Source organism: Eleutherodactylus coqui, chromosome 12 (assembly GCF_035609145.1).
Source record: "Eleutherodactylus coqui strain aEleCoq1 chromosome 12, aEleCoq1.hap1, whole genome shotgun sequence".
NCBI classification, from domain to species: domain Eukaryota; kingdom Metazoa; phylum Chordata; class Amphibia; order Anura; family Eleutherodactylidae; genus Eleutherodactylus; species Eleutherodactylus coqui.
In genome coordinates, this window is record NC_089848.1 from 63271355 (window position 1) to 63283734 (window position 12380).

The 12380-nt window shown below is 42.7% G+C and overlaps 1 protein-coding gene across 2 annotated transcripts in view; it reads left to right on the forward strand.

The window, feature by feature from the left end:
• GSDME (gasdermin E) overlaps window positions 1–12380 on the forward strand; it is a 111924-nt gene that overhangs the window by 45318 nt on the left and 54226 nt on the right. For both annotated transcript variants that reach the window (XM_066585349.1, XM_066585347.1), the window contains exon 5: window positions 9394–9511. In XM_066585349.1, the coding sequence (XP_066441446.1) occupies window positions 9394–9511 (118 nt within the window). The remainder of the gene's footprint in view (window positions 1–9393; window positions 9512–12380) is intronic.

The window sequence follows — 12380 nt, forward strand, 5'->3', positions numbered from 1 at the left end:
AAATCTGCTGCAGATTTTTGGGGCTTTTTGGTAATAAATCCCATTCAGTCGTTTTTATATTGAACTTTGTTGAGGAATTTCGGTGCAAATCCCCCAACAAATGCTGAAAGTGAACTCTCTTCTTCACGGACCGAGGAAATAGGCGTGTGCGCTCATGGAACACACACTGCTATGTTGGCTCTCGTTTTTACACCACAGTGGTTAATACTGTGCTCCCTGCTTTCTGACATGCCTAAATCTGTAGGCCATAAAATGACAGCTTTTTATTATAGTGATAAGCCCTCTAGGTTTTACTTTACAGATGGACATAAAAATTCTGTTTTGCAGTTTTTTTGTTAAATCCCGATGGCTGGCGTTGAAGAGACAGCAGGATGATGGAAGTATGATAGAGGAATTATGTCAGACCCCAGTGATTGGAACAGATGTTCCGTCCTCTTCCACTTCCAAGCATCTCCTGTGTCTTCGTGTCCTTGTATTAGCCAGAAAATGATTGCACGTTAGCAACGGCAGAGCTATTCTTAATTAGACACAATGCAAATTGCATGGTAAATGATATGTTGTCCAGAACACAATACTGACTAAGTCACTAAATATGCTTTTGATATCTGAAGCTTTGACACCTGGAATCCGAAGACCGGTTTTACGATGTTGCAGGATGAAGGTGAAAAAACAAAATACGCTGGTTCAGAAATCACTTTTTGGATCTTAGCATAAGTTCTGTACATTCCCCATAGGAGAATGTACAGATAATCTAAACTACACTAGAACTCATAATCTTATTAATTTATAGTCTTTTAACCCCTTAAGGACCAGGGTTTTTTTAGTCCTAGAGGACCAGACACTTTTTAGGGATTACTCGTGTGTCACAGGAGCAGCGACCAACGGGTCGTATTGTGCTTAAGAAAGGAGCCATGAGAGCTCCGAAACGCGTTGCACTACTTTGACTTTTTCAAGTCGTCAGAGACAAGTCTGTTCACCTCATTTCAGAAGTCATTGCACTTGACCATACCCACGTATGGGCTTTTGACAAGGTGTTCCCTCCTGAGGTTACCCTTAGCGCAGGGATTTTTTTCTCTTTCTCTCCATCTCCACTGTTAATTGCTCTGGGGGCCCATCTGGCTCTCCAGCCTTTATTCCATGCATGCTCTCATTTGATGTCATTGCAAAGGGACAGGGTTTCCTTTTTCCACTCTGTTTCAACTATCACCATCTGTGAAGCATTATAGGTCCATCAGATCAAGGCATATAGAGGCGCTGTGTCCAGGCCACCACATTTTGCCTAAAGTATTCACAGAGGGAGGGTGCACCCTCCGTGATGTCATTGGTCATTCTCTAATTGCAGTCCTTCCTGTAATTGCGGAAGGCCAATTGGTTGCCAACCGGACACCAAGCAATAGTGTCCTGGTCTGCTATGGCCTGTGATGCTATGAGAAGTGATAATGCATTACAGTACAGAAGTAATGTATTATCAGAGCAATCATAGAATCGCAGGTTCATATCCCCTACAGGGACATAAAAAGTGTAAAATAAATAATAAAAAAGTTTAAATAGTTGAAAACCTTGTTTGTGCATTTTCCCTCTTTGTTTGAAGAAATTAAACTATTGTTGCTTCCATTATGATCTGTACAATGAATTGATCAGACTTTTTATCCTGCTCTTTAAACACAATGAAAAAAGGCAAGGAAATGGAGGCAAAATACTTCTTTGTTCATTTTGTCTCCCAGAAAACTCAATAAAAAGTTTAAAAAAAGACATATGCACCCTAAAATAGTACCAATAAAAACTACAGCTCATCGTGCAAAAAACAAAACCTCACAGAGCTCCATTGATGGTAGAATAAAAAAGTTATGGGATATTTGAATGCAGCGATGCAAAACAAAATGTCCAGAAAGGGTTTTTATTGTGTAAAGTTGAAAAACCAAAAAAAATGTAACTGACTATTGCTGTAATCGTGTCAATCTGCAGAAAATATTTTGTCATGTAAAGAAAAAAAAGGCAGAATTTTTTATTTTCTCATCCGTCCTCCAAAAGAATTAATTAAAAGTTATACAATACATTGTATATAAGTTGTACCAATAAAAACTAAAACTCGCCACACAAAAAATAAGCCCTCAGATGGCCATGTCAACGGAGAAATAAAAAAAGGTATGGCTTTTGAAAAGTGTAAATGAAAATCCCCCCAAAATCATTGCTTCCTCAAGTCCAAAATAGGCCATGTCACCATCTTCTCAGATGCGTCTTATTAGAACAATCCCTGTCCATATGCTCTTACAGGATATAAACGTTATAGAGGGGTGATTCCCTTCTATAAACCAAAAAGAGATGCGTCTGCAAATGACCACAACCTGATAATAAAGCATATTCTGCGCTGAACAATCACTGTATTAGGAACACCTACTCAATAAGTGGGTGGTCCACCTTATTGGGTGATCACGGCTTGCAGATGTCTGGGAACAGATTCCACAAGGTGGTAAACATCCTCCATACTGAACTCTACTTATACTTGCTGCAGCATCTCCTTCAGTTGGTTCACATTATGCAGATAAGTGGGAGCAGATCTCACAGCATTTTTCTGGATATCCCAAGCATGTTTAATGTCGTTCCAGTCTGGTGAGTTTAGGGGCCAAGGCAGTGTGGAGAATTCATTGCTGTAGTCCCCCAACCACTCCCTAGTGATCCAAGCTTGATGACATGGAGTATTGTCCTGGTTGGGAAGGATTTCCTGAAGCTATGTGTGCAGATGGTCAACTAACAGGTTCCTTTAACATTCACTATTCAAGGATTGTAGTATGACTAATGGTCCCAGGCTATGCTAGGCAAATACACCCCAGAGCCTGACATTGTCACCACCGTCGTTTAATACAAACGATGCCCCCATGGGATACGGCTTCATGCTGTTCATGCCAGATGTAGACCTGGCCAGCCATATGTTACAGCAGGATATGGGACTTCTCACTCCAGAAAACCTTCTGCCGTGTGTCCAAGGTCCCTTGAGCTCTTTCCTATGCCCATGTGAGGCATCGTTGCTGATGACGTTGGGAGGTCCCTTGACCTCTTTCCTATGCCCATGTGAGGCATTGTTGCTGATGAAGTGGGGTCATCAGGGGTCTCATTGTCAATCTTCTGATATTGAACCCCAGTTAATGCAAGGTACGCTGCATGGTCATTCTGGACATTTGTCTAATTTCCTCACTGTTGCACTGTTTGGTCAGTTGGTTCACTGTGGCACATTATTAATGAGATACGAGATCTGTCACCCAAAGCTCGCCTCTAGGATCCAAGAAACATTGCCTGCTGCTGTGTGATCTTCTTTTAGATGTCTGTCCATTGTTCAACCAGTCTTGGTAGACTCTTGATACCATGGTGTAGGATCAGCCAATAAATGCAACTGTACCAGGAATACTAGCACCACACCTTTGGGCAGCTACAGTCTGCTTGTGGTCGAAGTCACCCTTGACTGCCAACTGTTGCCTTCTGCTGTTCTGCAGAGAAGTCGGTACATTATTTAAGAGCAAAGATCGTGACCCGACCATCGTGGTACCTTGTTATTGATCACAAGATGCCATGTACCATCTATTCCTAATGCAGTGATTGTTCAGTGTATGTGACTCCTTCATTTGGGCCAAACCATTGTGGGATTGAGATGCCAAGTTTGCATCCCTCGGCTAATTGGCTGGGCCAGGTTGGCCAAACCCTTCAAAGGGGTTGTACCAAGTTATCTCTTCAGAGGATAGGAGAAAAGTGCCTGATCGTAGAATCCCCACCAATTGTGAGAACAGGAATTCGGTGTTCCCCTCTATGAATGTAGCAGCGTTTGATCTTGCGTGCAGATGCTCCATTAATCTCTGTGGAATAAAGCAAGGCAGTCAAGCACATCTCTTGACAGTCTGTTGCATTCCCATACAGATGTCTTTGTTCCTTTGTGCTTCCTGTGAAAAATCTTGAAAGATTCTGATTGGGCGCCTATTACGGGAAGAGTTCCTTACAAACCTCAATATTGCCTCTCTATCTAAGGAAAACAACACTTCTGCTAATATCAGCCTGCGATGATACCCTGGTGTGTATTAGTATAGTATGTCTCCACCAGAAGTATGGGTTGGCCGGGCTCAGCTGCAGGGAGCGCTCAGGTCACGCCCATAGCTGCCAGTACCAGAGTGCTGCATTTCATTACACGTAGCAGCCCCCAGCCAGGGCCAGGGTCACCTAGCAGCTGTGGCTCCTCACAAACGGCACGGAGCAGAGCACTGGGGGGGCGAGGGCGGCTGCACAGGCGGACAGGGGGGAGCAGAGCACTGGGAGGGGGGGCGGCTGCAAAGGCTCCGTGTGGGCGTCAGCTTGTGAAATCTGGGGAGGTGTGTGTGAGAGCTTTTGGGGGCATGACCTGAGCTTTACCTGCAACTGAGGCCGGCTTACCTATACTTCCGGTGGAGACCTACTACACGAATACCTCCCTGGTGTATAACCCTTAGAGGTATCCTATAGGCACACTCCGAAACAAACATATCTGCTAAGTCTCTTTTGGTGAGTTTTCTTTGTTGCAAATTAGTTCTCCAGAACCCTCAGTGAAATGCAATTTACTAATATTAGATCTTCTCGATCTTATGAATCTACGACTTTGGCTGCCAGTGATTTATTTCGTTTCTGTAATGCTTATAATTCTTTAGTGATGATGAATATGTCTTCGGTTTCACTTATCTTGCATTCTGCTGCCACAATTCTCTCCCTTATTTTTGTTAGAGTTACCTTGTTACAAGGGTTTTCCCATTACTTAAAATTACTTCACAGCCACTCTGTACTTCCTGGTTGCTGCTGTCCAAGACATGTGATCACTTCAGCCAATCACTAGCCACAGCAATGACCTTCTATAGCCTGTGATTGGCTGCAGCAGTCACTTGCCATGATCAGCTGCAACTAGAAAGTACATAGTGCTTGTGAAACCGTTTTAAGTAATGGGAAAACCTCTTTATTGTAATATTTGTGAGTACACTGCCCATTTGTAACTTAAAGGGGTTGTCCAGTTGTAAACCAATGATGATCAATCGGCAGAATAAGCCATCAATAGTAGATCGGCGGGGATTAGCACCAATCAGCTGTAAGCGGGACCTTTGTGCTCCTGCACTAAGTTGGTTATTGCAGAGAGTAGACATTTGCGTTCTTACTTAGGCCAGGCTCACACAAGCAAATCTCGCTGTGTGTTGGCTGCGAGAGATACGCATGCAGCCAATACGCAATAACATTGCGTACTGGCTGCATACCGCCCATTGCCATGTACTATCTTGGTATATATGCGTGTGTAATATGCCCCAAGATATAACAGGCTGCGATTTTTCTTGTGCGCATGTTTAGCGCAATTTGCGTGAGTCGTAACATGGCTGCCTATAGGAGATTGTTGTAGAGTAATATGCATGCAAAACCTGCAAGCGTAATACGCTGTCACTACACACTTATGTGAGCCCCGCCTTATTGCAGTGGCCAGGCTTGGTATTGTGGGCAAACTTCCTATTCACTTCAATGCCTGTAATACCAAGCCTGGCCACTACACCCGGAACAGAGCCATCTTCTTCCAGCAGAAATCTGTTTTATGCAGGAGCATAAAAGCCCAGCTTACACCTGATTGGCAGGGGTCCTAGGCATTAGACCCTTGCCGATCTTCTATTGATGGCCTATTCTGAAATTTGTCATCAGTAGTTTACAACTGGACGACCCACTTAAGTTCCTTGATAACATTGTATGTTTTTTGTTTGTTTGTTTGCTTTTCTTACTGCAGACAGAACGCCATTGATTGCGGCAGGTACCTGAATGGACAAATCTGCGTTTTGCAAGGAAGAAACATTGCATGTAATAGCCACATTACAATAGTTTGGAGTAATCTCTAACCCATTTGACTTTGCTTGAACAGTATATGCCGTCACCCATTACTATTTCCGAAAAAGAAAAGCGTTTGGTGCTGTGCTATTCAGCAGAGCCGAGTGTGATTGTTCTCCTGTAAGACAAACCAAGTAATCCTGTAGATATGATACCTTTATAACGGCTAACAAAGAGAGATGATGTTACAGCGAGCTTTCAAACCTATTTAGGATTTTTCATCGCGCGTCACAGATTAAACTTTTATATTCCTTTTAATTTCCCTTTTATGAAGTGGAAAAGGAAACCCAGCCTGACAGCAGTTCTCAGAATTGTAGTTCCCTTACGGTTTACAGTAGGTCCCTTGTGATACTCGTCTCAAAATAGAAAACTCCCTTTATAATGTCTCAGCAGGGACAGAACACTTCCCAGAATAGCATGCTCCCAAATAGTGTGAGTCTTAGCAGGGACCGAACAGTGCGGCACTTTTCTCACAGCAAGAAGCTCCTCTATAATGCGAGCGGGTCGTGGCATGAGGACAGCGGGTCATGGCACGAGGACAGCAGGGCAGTGCTTCTCGGAATTGCAAACTCCCTTATAATTTAGATTGTAAGAAGATGTCAGCAGGGCAAATCTCATAATAACAAATTCTCTTCCAGTGTGCGTCGCCACAAAGGCACAACACAGCGGCGCTTTCCAGAATGTCAGTCACCTTTATGTCCTAGGACACAACTGGTCAACGCAGACATGGATAGCTGTAATTGCAGGACTAAGACATTTCAAGTCTGTTTCAAAACCTTATGGCCTCATGTCCACGGGGGAAAATCAGGCCCGCCGCAGATTCTCCATGCAGAATCCCGCAGCGGGTCCCTCCTTTCCCGCGGACAAGAAGAATTACTTACCTGTCCGGATGTTGCGGATCTGCCCTCCATCGCGTTTGGATCTTCTTTTTTCGGCCCGGCAGATGTGCTAGCGCCGTTCACTCTATTTTTTTTATTTTTTTTTTTAACTCCTGCGCTTCCACGCCAGAGAGCAGAAATTCAGCTGCGGGTGTGCCGCGGATCCAGACAGCTTCCATAGGCTTTAATAGAAGCCTGCGGGAGACCCGCACTAAAATGGAGCATGCTGCGGGTGTTTTCCCGTACACGCAATCCGAGCTTCATGGGAAAATGACATCCGCAGGTATTTAACTACCTGCGGGTGTCCAATGCATCCCTATGGGGCGCGGAACACGTGTGCGGGAGAAATGCTGCGGATTTTAAATGTTATTTTGCCATGGACATGAGGCTTATACCATCTACATACCAAATTTCCCAAGGGGGCAAAGCATGGCCTTTAAGTCTTCCTATGCCTACTTGACCCTCTACACAAGGATAAACCTCCCTATACACATCACTGAACCCCTAAATGGCGGGCTGTATATGGGTGTCTTTTTAGTCTGGCTTAGCTCATATCCTTAGTCATGTTGCAAGGCCTGTTGAAAGATTGGGAATTGACTTGTAGAGAAGTTTATCTTCCAATAGATGGCACTGCAAAAACATTTATACCGTTTTCAATTATTTGCATTTCAAAACTTACGTGAGTTTCAGAGATTTACTCACAAAATTGACAGGTTACAGTCCTCCACCAGTCCCAACTCACCCGCACTCTCATGTTATCAGTGCAGTCAATCAACAGGGTTAATGTGAACTTGTCACGTTGTAAATGCAGTTGGATCCGTGGGCATGATGTTATAGAGCAGGAGAAGCTGAGCAGATTGATATATAGTTGTATGGGGAAAGATTCAAAATAACTTGTATTTCATTATTTAAAGCTCTGCTCATTTTAAGCTTAGGAGTCCAGTGGGCGGTCCTATCGGTGATTAACAGTCTTTCCTGTATGAGTGTTCAGACAAAGATAGCTGTCAGTCACTGATAGAACCACCCTAAGGACTCATATGCCCGTCAGAAAAAAGAATTTAAATGAGAACAAGGTCTCTTTACTTTATTAACCTGTATAGATTTAAAGTTGTTTTTTTTAAATTTAATTCTGGGGCTGTCAGCCCCCTTATGGTCTGGGATGCCAGACTTTTATTCTTTCATTTGTGGTTTACTATTAAACCCCGCTTTTCTCCTACACTTACAAAAATGTATGACTTTTATTCATTTTGATGTAGTATACAGAGAAAATGTATATACGGAGTAGCTCACCGTCTCGGCATTCACAGCTGACTTCAGCTCCTGCAAGTGAATCCTCCCGTGTGCAGCTCTTATCGCCCAGCCTCCTGGCATCTACAACTGTGTAGATTTCTTCTACACAATGATGCAGTATAATTGCATGTTAACCTTTATTCTGTGCATCAAAAATCATTATTATCAATCATTATTCTTTGCTAATCCTGGATCATTGTAAAGATTACCTGTCATTTCAGATGACCTTTCTGAATAGGCTGGCATATGTATGTATGTTTATATATATATATATATATATATATATATATATATATATATATATATATATATATATATATATATATATGTATGTTTATATATATATATATATATATATATATATATATATATATATAATATAAAAATATGGAGTAGCTCTATTTCTGGTCATTATATGACTTGCATAAGGCCTCATGCACACGGGCGAGTTTTCGCTGCGGAATCCGGAGCGGTTGTCTGCCTCCAGGTTCCGCAGCAATAAGCCTCCATAGCATGCTATGAAAAAATGATCCTCTGCACTTGCGGTTTCTGCTCGCAGATGAAAAATCGCAGCATGCTCCATTTTCCTGTGGTTCTTGTAAGGACGGCGTCCATTGAAGTCAATGGAAGCCATCCGACCAGCGGCCCGTCTGTAATTGATATTGCAGACGGGCTGCGGATTCCGTAGGAAAAGCAGGAGTTTAAAGAAAACAAAATCTGTACCGCGCATGCCCAGTGGTGAGACGCCGGCAAGGAAGACTGTCTGCACACACAGGTGTGCAGAGTCACCTGCCACGGTCAGGGCCAGATTTCACCAGCGGATTCCGGACCTGTTGTGTGCATGAGGTCTAAGGGAGTGTTCATCAGACTTATTTCCTCTGCATTCCCCATCTAGAATTCTGTTTTCCCTAAGCTGGTGGGTGTAGACTAGCTGCTATGATGTCTCTTATACACATAGAGAAGATCCTGGTCCTCTATCTTTGAAGCCACCACATAATGGAGGAAATTATACAGCAGTACCGAGCAGTGTAGCTGCAAATCTAGCACTAGTGTAAGATAAAATACTTGCTGGAGCTTTTAGCTGCAGTGCCTCTCACTCTGTAGCTTCATTCATTTCTATGGGTAGCATATAAACTGATCCTCTATGAGCTGAACTTCCTAACTTTTAGGAGTATTTCAGAGTGAATGATCAGTGCAGAAAATTAGAGAAATGACTCTTTAGTGGAGAAAGGCATTTTTCTCTACTAAGATACAATACAAAGTTTCTTACACTTGCTTTATTTGCTTGTACTATTGATTTATGCAAATTGTATTAAAATGTCAGCACATTTTTAAATGTTCATTTATGATTAATTTACAGGTATCTGTAACAGAAAATGTAAATTTTAAGGACGAGAACACAGTCTTGGAAATCCCTGCTCCTACGGCTATTGCTTATGGTGTAGTGGAATTACTTGTAAAACAAGACGGCCACTTTGGTGAGTTAATTGTTTTGTCTGTATTATGTATATCTTCAGGCCTATTTAGACACAACGATTATCGATCAAAATTCGCTCAAAAGCCATCTTTTGAGCGATAATCGTTGTGTGTAAATGTGCCCATCTTTCATTGTTAGGCTGAATGATGGAATTCAGTTCTGCCTGAAAACCATAGTTTGGCAGAACAGCTGATAAGCAGGACCCCATGCTGTGCTCTGCCTGTGAAGAGCTGATAACAGCTGATTGCTTTGTCTCAGCTGTCAGCCCCGATGCAGAACAAAGCGATAGTCATTAGTACCAAGTAGTACTTTATGCAAAATGATTGCCCAAAAGCCATCTTTTGAGCGATCATCTTTGTAGTGTAAATCCACCTTTACATTCTCTTGTGTTGGATATGGATATCTACAGCAGCTTAAGCAAACCCAAAAAGAACGAGCACATAATAAGTAGTGGTGTGACCTAGAACCCCTGATTTAGTAAGCTGTAATCAGTTTAACATACTCTTGGTGGTATTTCAACTATTTTTAGTTCATGAAAATAAGGCCGGGCTGACAGGAGCGGGGCGGATTCTGCATGCGGATATCCGCAGCAGGAGACCTGCAAATGACTGTGGGAATGGAATTTCGTATGGTCGCGAATGCAGTTTTCCGTACTTACGTACGCATAAAATTTTCACTACAGTGCGTGTCTTCTTGTACATGTACTTCTTGCTATACACACAGCACTACTGCCTAAAATATAATTCAATACTTTCACATCACCAACGGACATCTGCTGCAGCGGACATGAGTCACGTTGAGACAAGTATACCAGCCTGTCAACCTGCAGTTCTGTGACCTGCTGTAGAAATTTCCCAACTCTGCATTACATTCCTGTTCCCTCAGGACATCCATTCCCCTCATTTAGCAGGAGGATCCATGGAGCAAGCACCATGATCAAGGTGGTCCCACAAATACTCAATTGTGTTCAAATTTGGGGAATTAGGGGGCCAGGGAAGTACTTGGAAGTCTTGGTCGTGCCCTTCCAACCACTGTTGGACTTGGTCATATTGTCTTGCTGGAAGATCCCATCTGCCCCAGGGAAGACAAGCAGCATGTATGAGTGTACGTCATCTGCAATAATGGATTCATAACCAAATCGGTTCAGAGTACCCCCCACATGGAAGAGCGGCCCAGAGAATGCCACAAAAAATTCTTCAGACCATAACGCTGCGGTTAACGGCTTGTGTTCTTCCTACAATGGTTGCAGGGTGTTTTGTTCTCTGGTGTTTCTTGCCCGATGTGTCAATGTCTCATTGGAGAAGGCAACCCTTTGCCAATCAAAGTATTGTGAAATGCCACAATAACCCCAATTTAACCCCTTGTATTATAATCACCTATACTATTTCGTTAGTGATTGTGTGGAGTTCCTTTTTAAGAATTTTTATCTAAAAATAATAGTCTTCGTTCACACAGCGGATTTTCGCATGTATTTGCACCAAAAACCATATCCTATTTTGCACTGCAGATGTTGGTGCAAATCTGTTTCTAAACCAAACCATTTGGTGTGGATTTTGATGCGCCTTGTAACGCAGATCTAAGGCTGATTTAACCGTTTTCTTATTAAGGGGTATTGTGTATTTATTTAACCCTTTCTTATGAAGTGTATTGCGACCCCTCATCAAAATCTGCAACAGTAATGTAATGTGAAAATTTGACATGGAAAATCTGCATCAGTTCTGCTACGTGAGCGTAACCTTGAATACATTTCTGATATGAATTCTTGCATCATTTAATCATCAGTTCCATTTACATAAATGAAAAAATTATAACTTAAAATAAAAACCATGTATTTCAAAATGTAGTACATCTCCTAAATTGTTCAGAAATGTGCAACATTTTTCAAATGTGCTTCCAGAATAAACAATTGGAAATCTGTATCTGATACAAATAAATGAGTATAATATGTATGTTTACAAATAGGCATATTTGACATACTGCAGTTGATAATTGTTAAGACAATTTTTATAAATTTTCCTCAACTTTTTTTTTAATGTATGCAAATTGTATCTGTCTAATTTTACCTAGATAAATCACAATATGTGATGGTGTAAAACCTTTTTAGAGTTATTCTCTTTTAAAGTGGTTAATGAAGCGTTTGTCCAGTTGTAAACTATTGATGGCCTATCCCCAGCACAGGTCATCAATAGTAGATTGGTGGGGTCTGTCACTCTGGACTGATCAGCTGTTCGCTTGTGTACTAAACTGATTTCTGCAGGAAGCAGACAGCTCTGTTCTTACTGCAATGGTCAGACTTGGTATTGCAAGTAAAGTTCTTATTCATTTCACTGTGAACTTGGCCTGCAATACCGAGCTTGGCAACTGCAGTAAAGACAGAGCTGTCTGCTTCCTGCAGAATCAGAGTACAAAAGCTCCACCACAGCGAACAACTAATCAGCGAGGTTACCAGGAGGCATACCCCCACAAATCTACTATTAGGCTGGGTTCACACAGGGCGGATTTGCGGTCCGGAATTTCGCCGGTGCAAATATGCCTACGGCCGCTAATCCCGGGATTGGCCAGTCATGTGGACGAGATTTCTCAGAAATCTCGTCCACATGGGCCAGCAAATCCGTTGCGGATACTCCAACAGCAGCATATCCCCTTTTTTTTTTTAAACTCCGCTGCGGCCGCGCTCTCCTCTATGGACGCCCCAGCCGCAACAGAAAAGCGTGCAGCCAGGCCGCTTCACAACCCCCGTCTAAGTGCCGCGGGTTTTGAAGCAGCACTTTCCCGGCGGAAATCTTGCTGTTTTTCACTGCAGCCAAGCCGCGGGATTTCCTCCGGGATTCCGGCATGTGAGAACCCAGTGTTAATGATCTGTGCTGAGG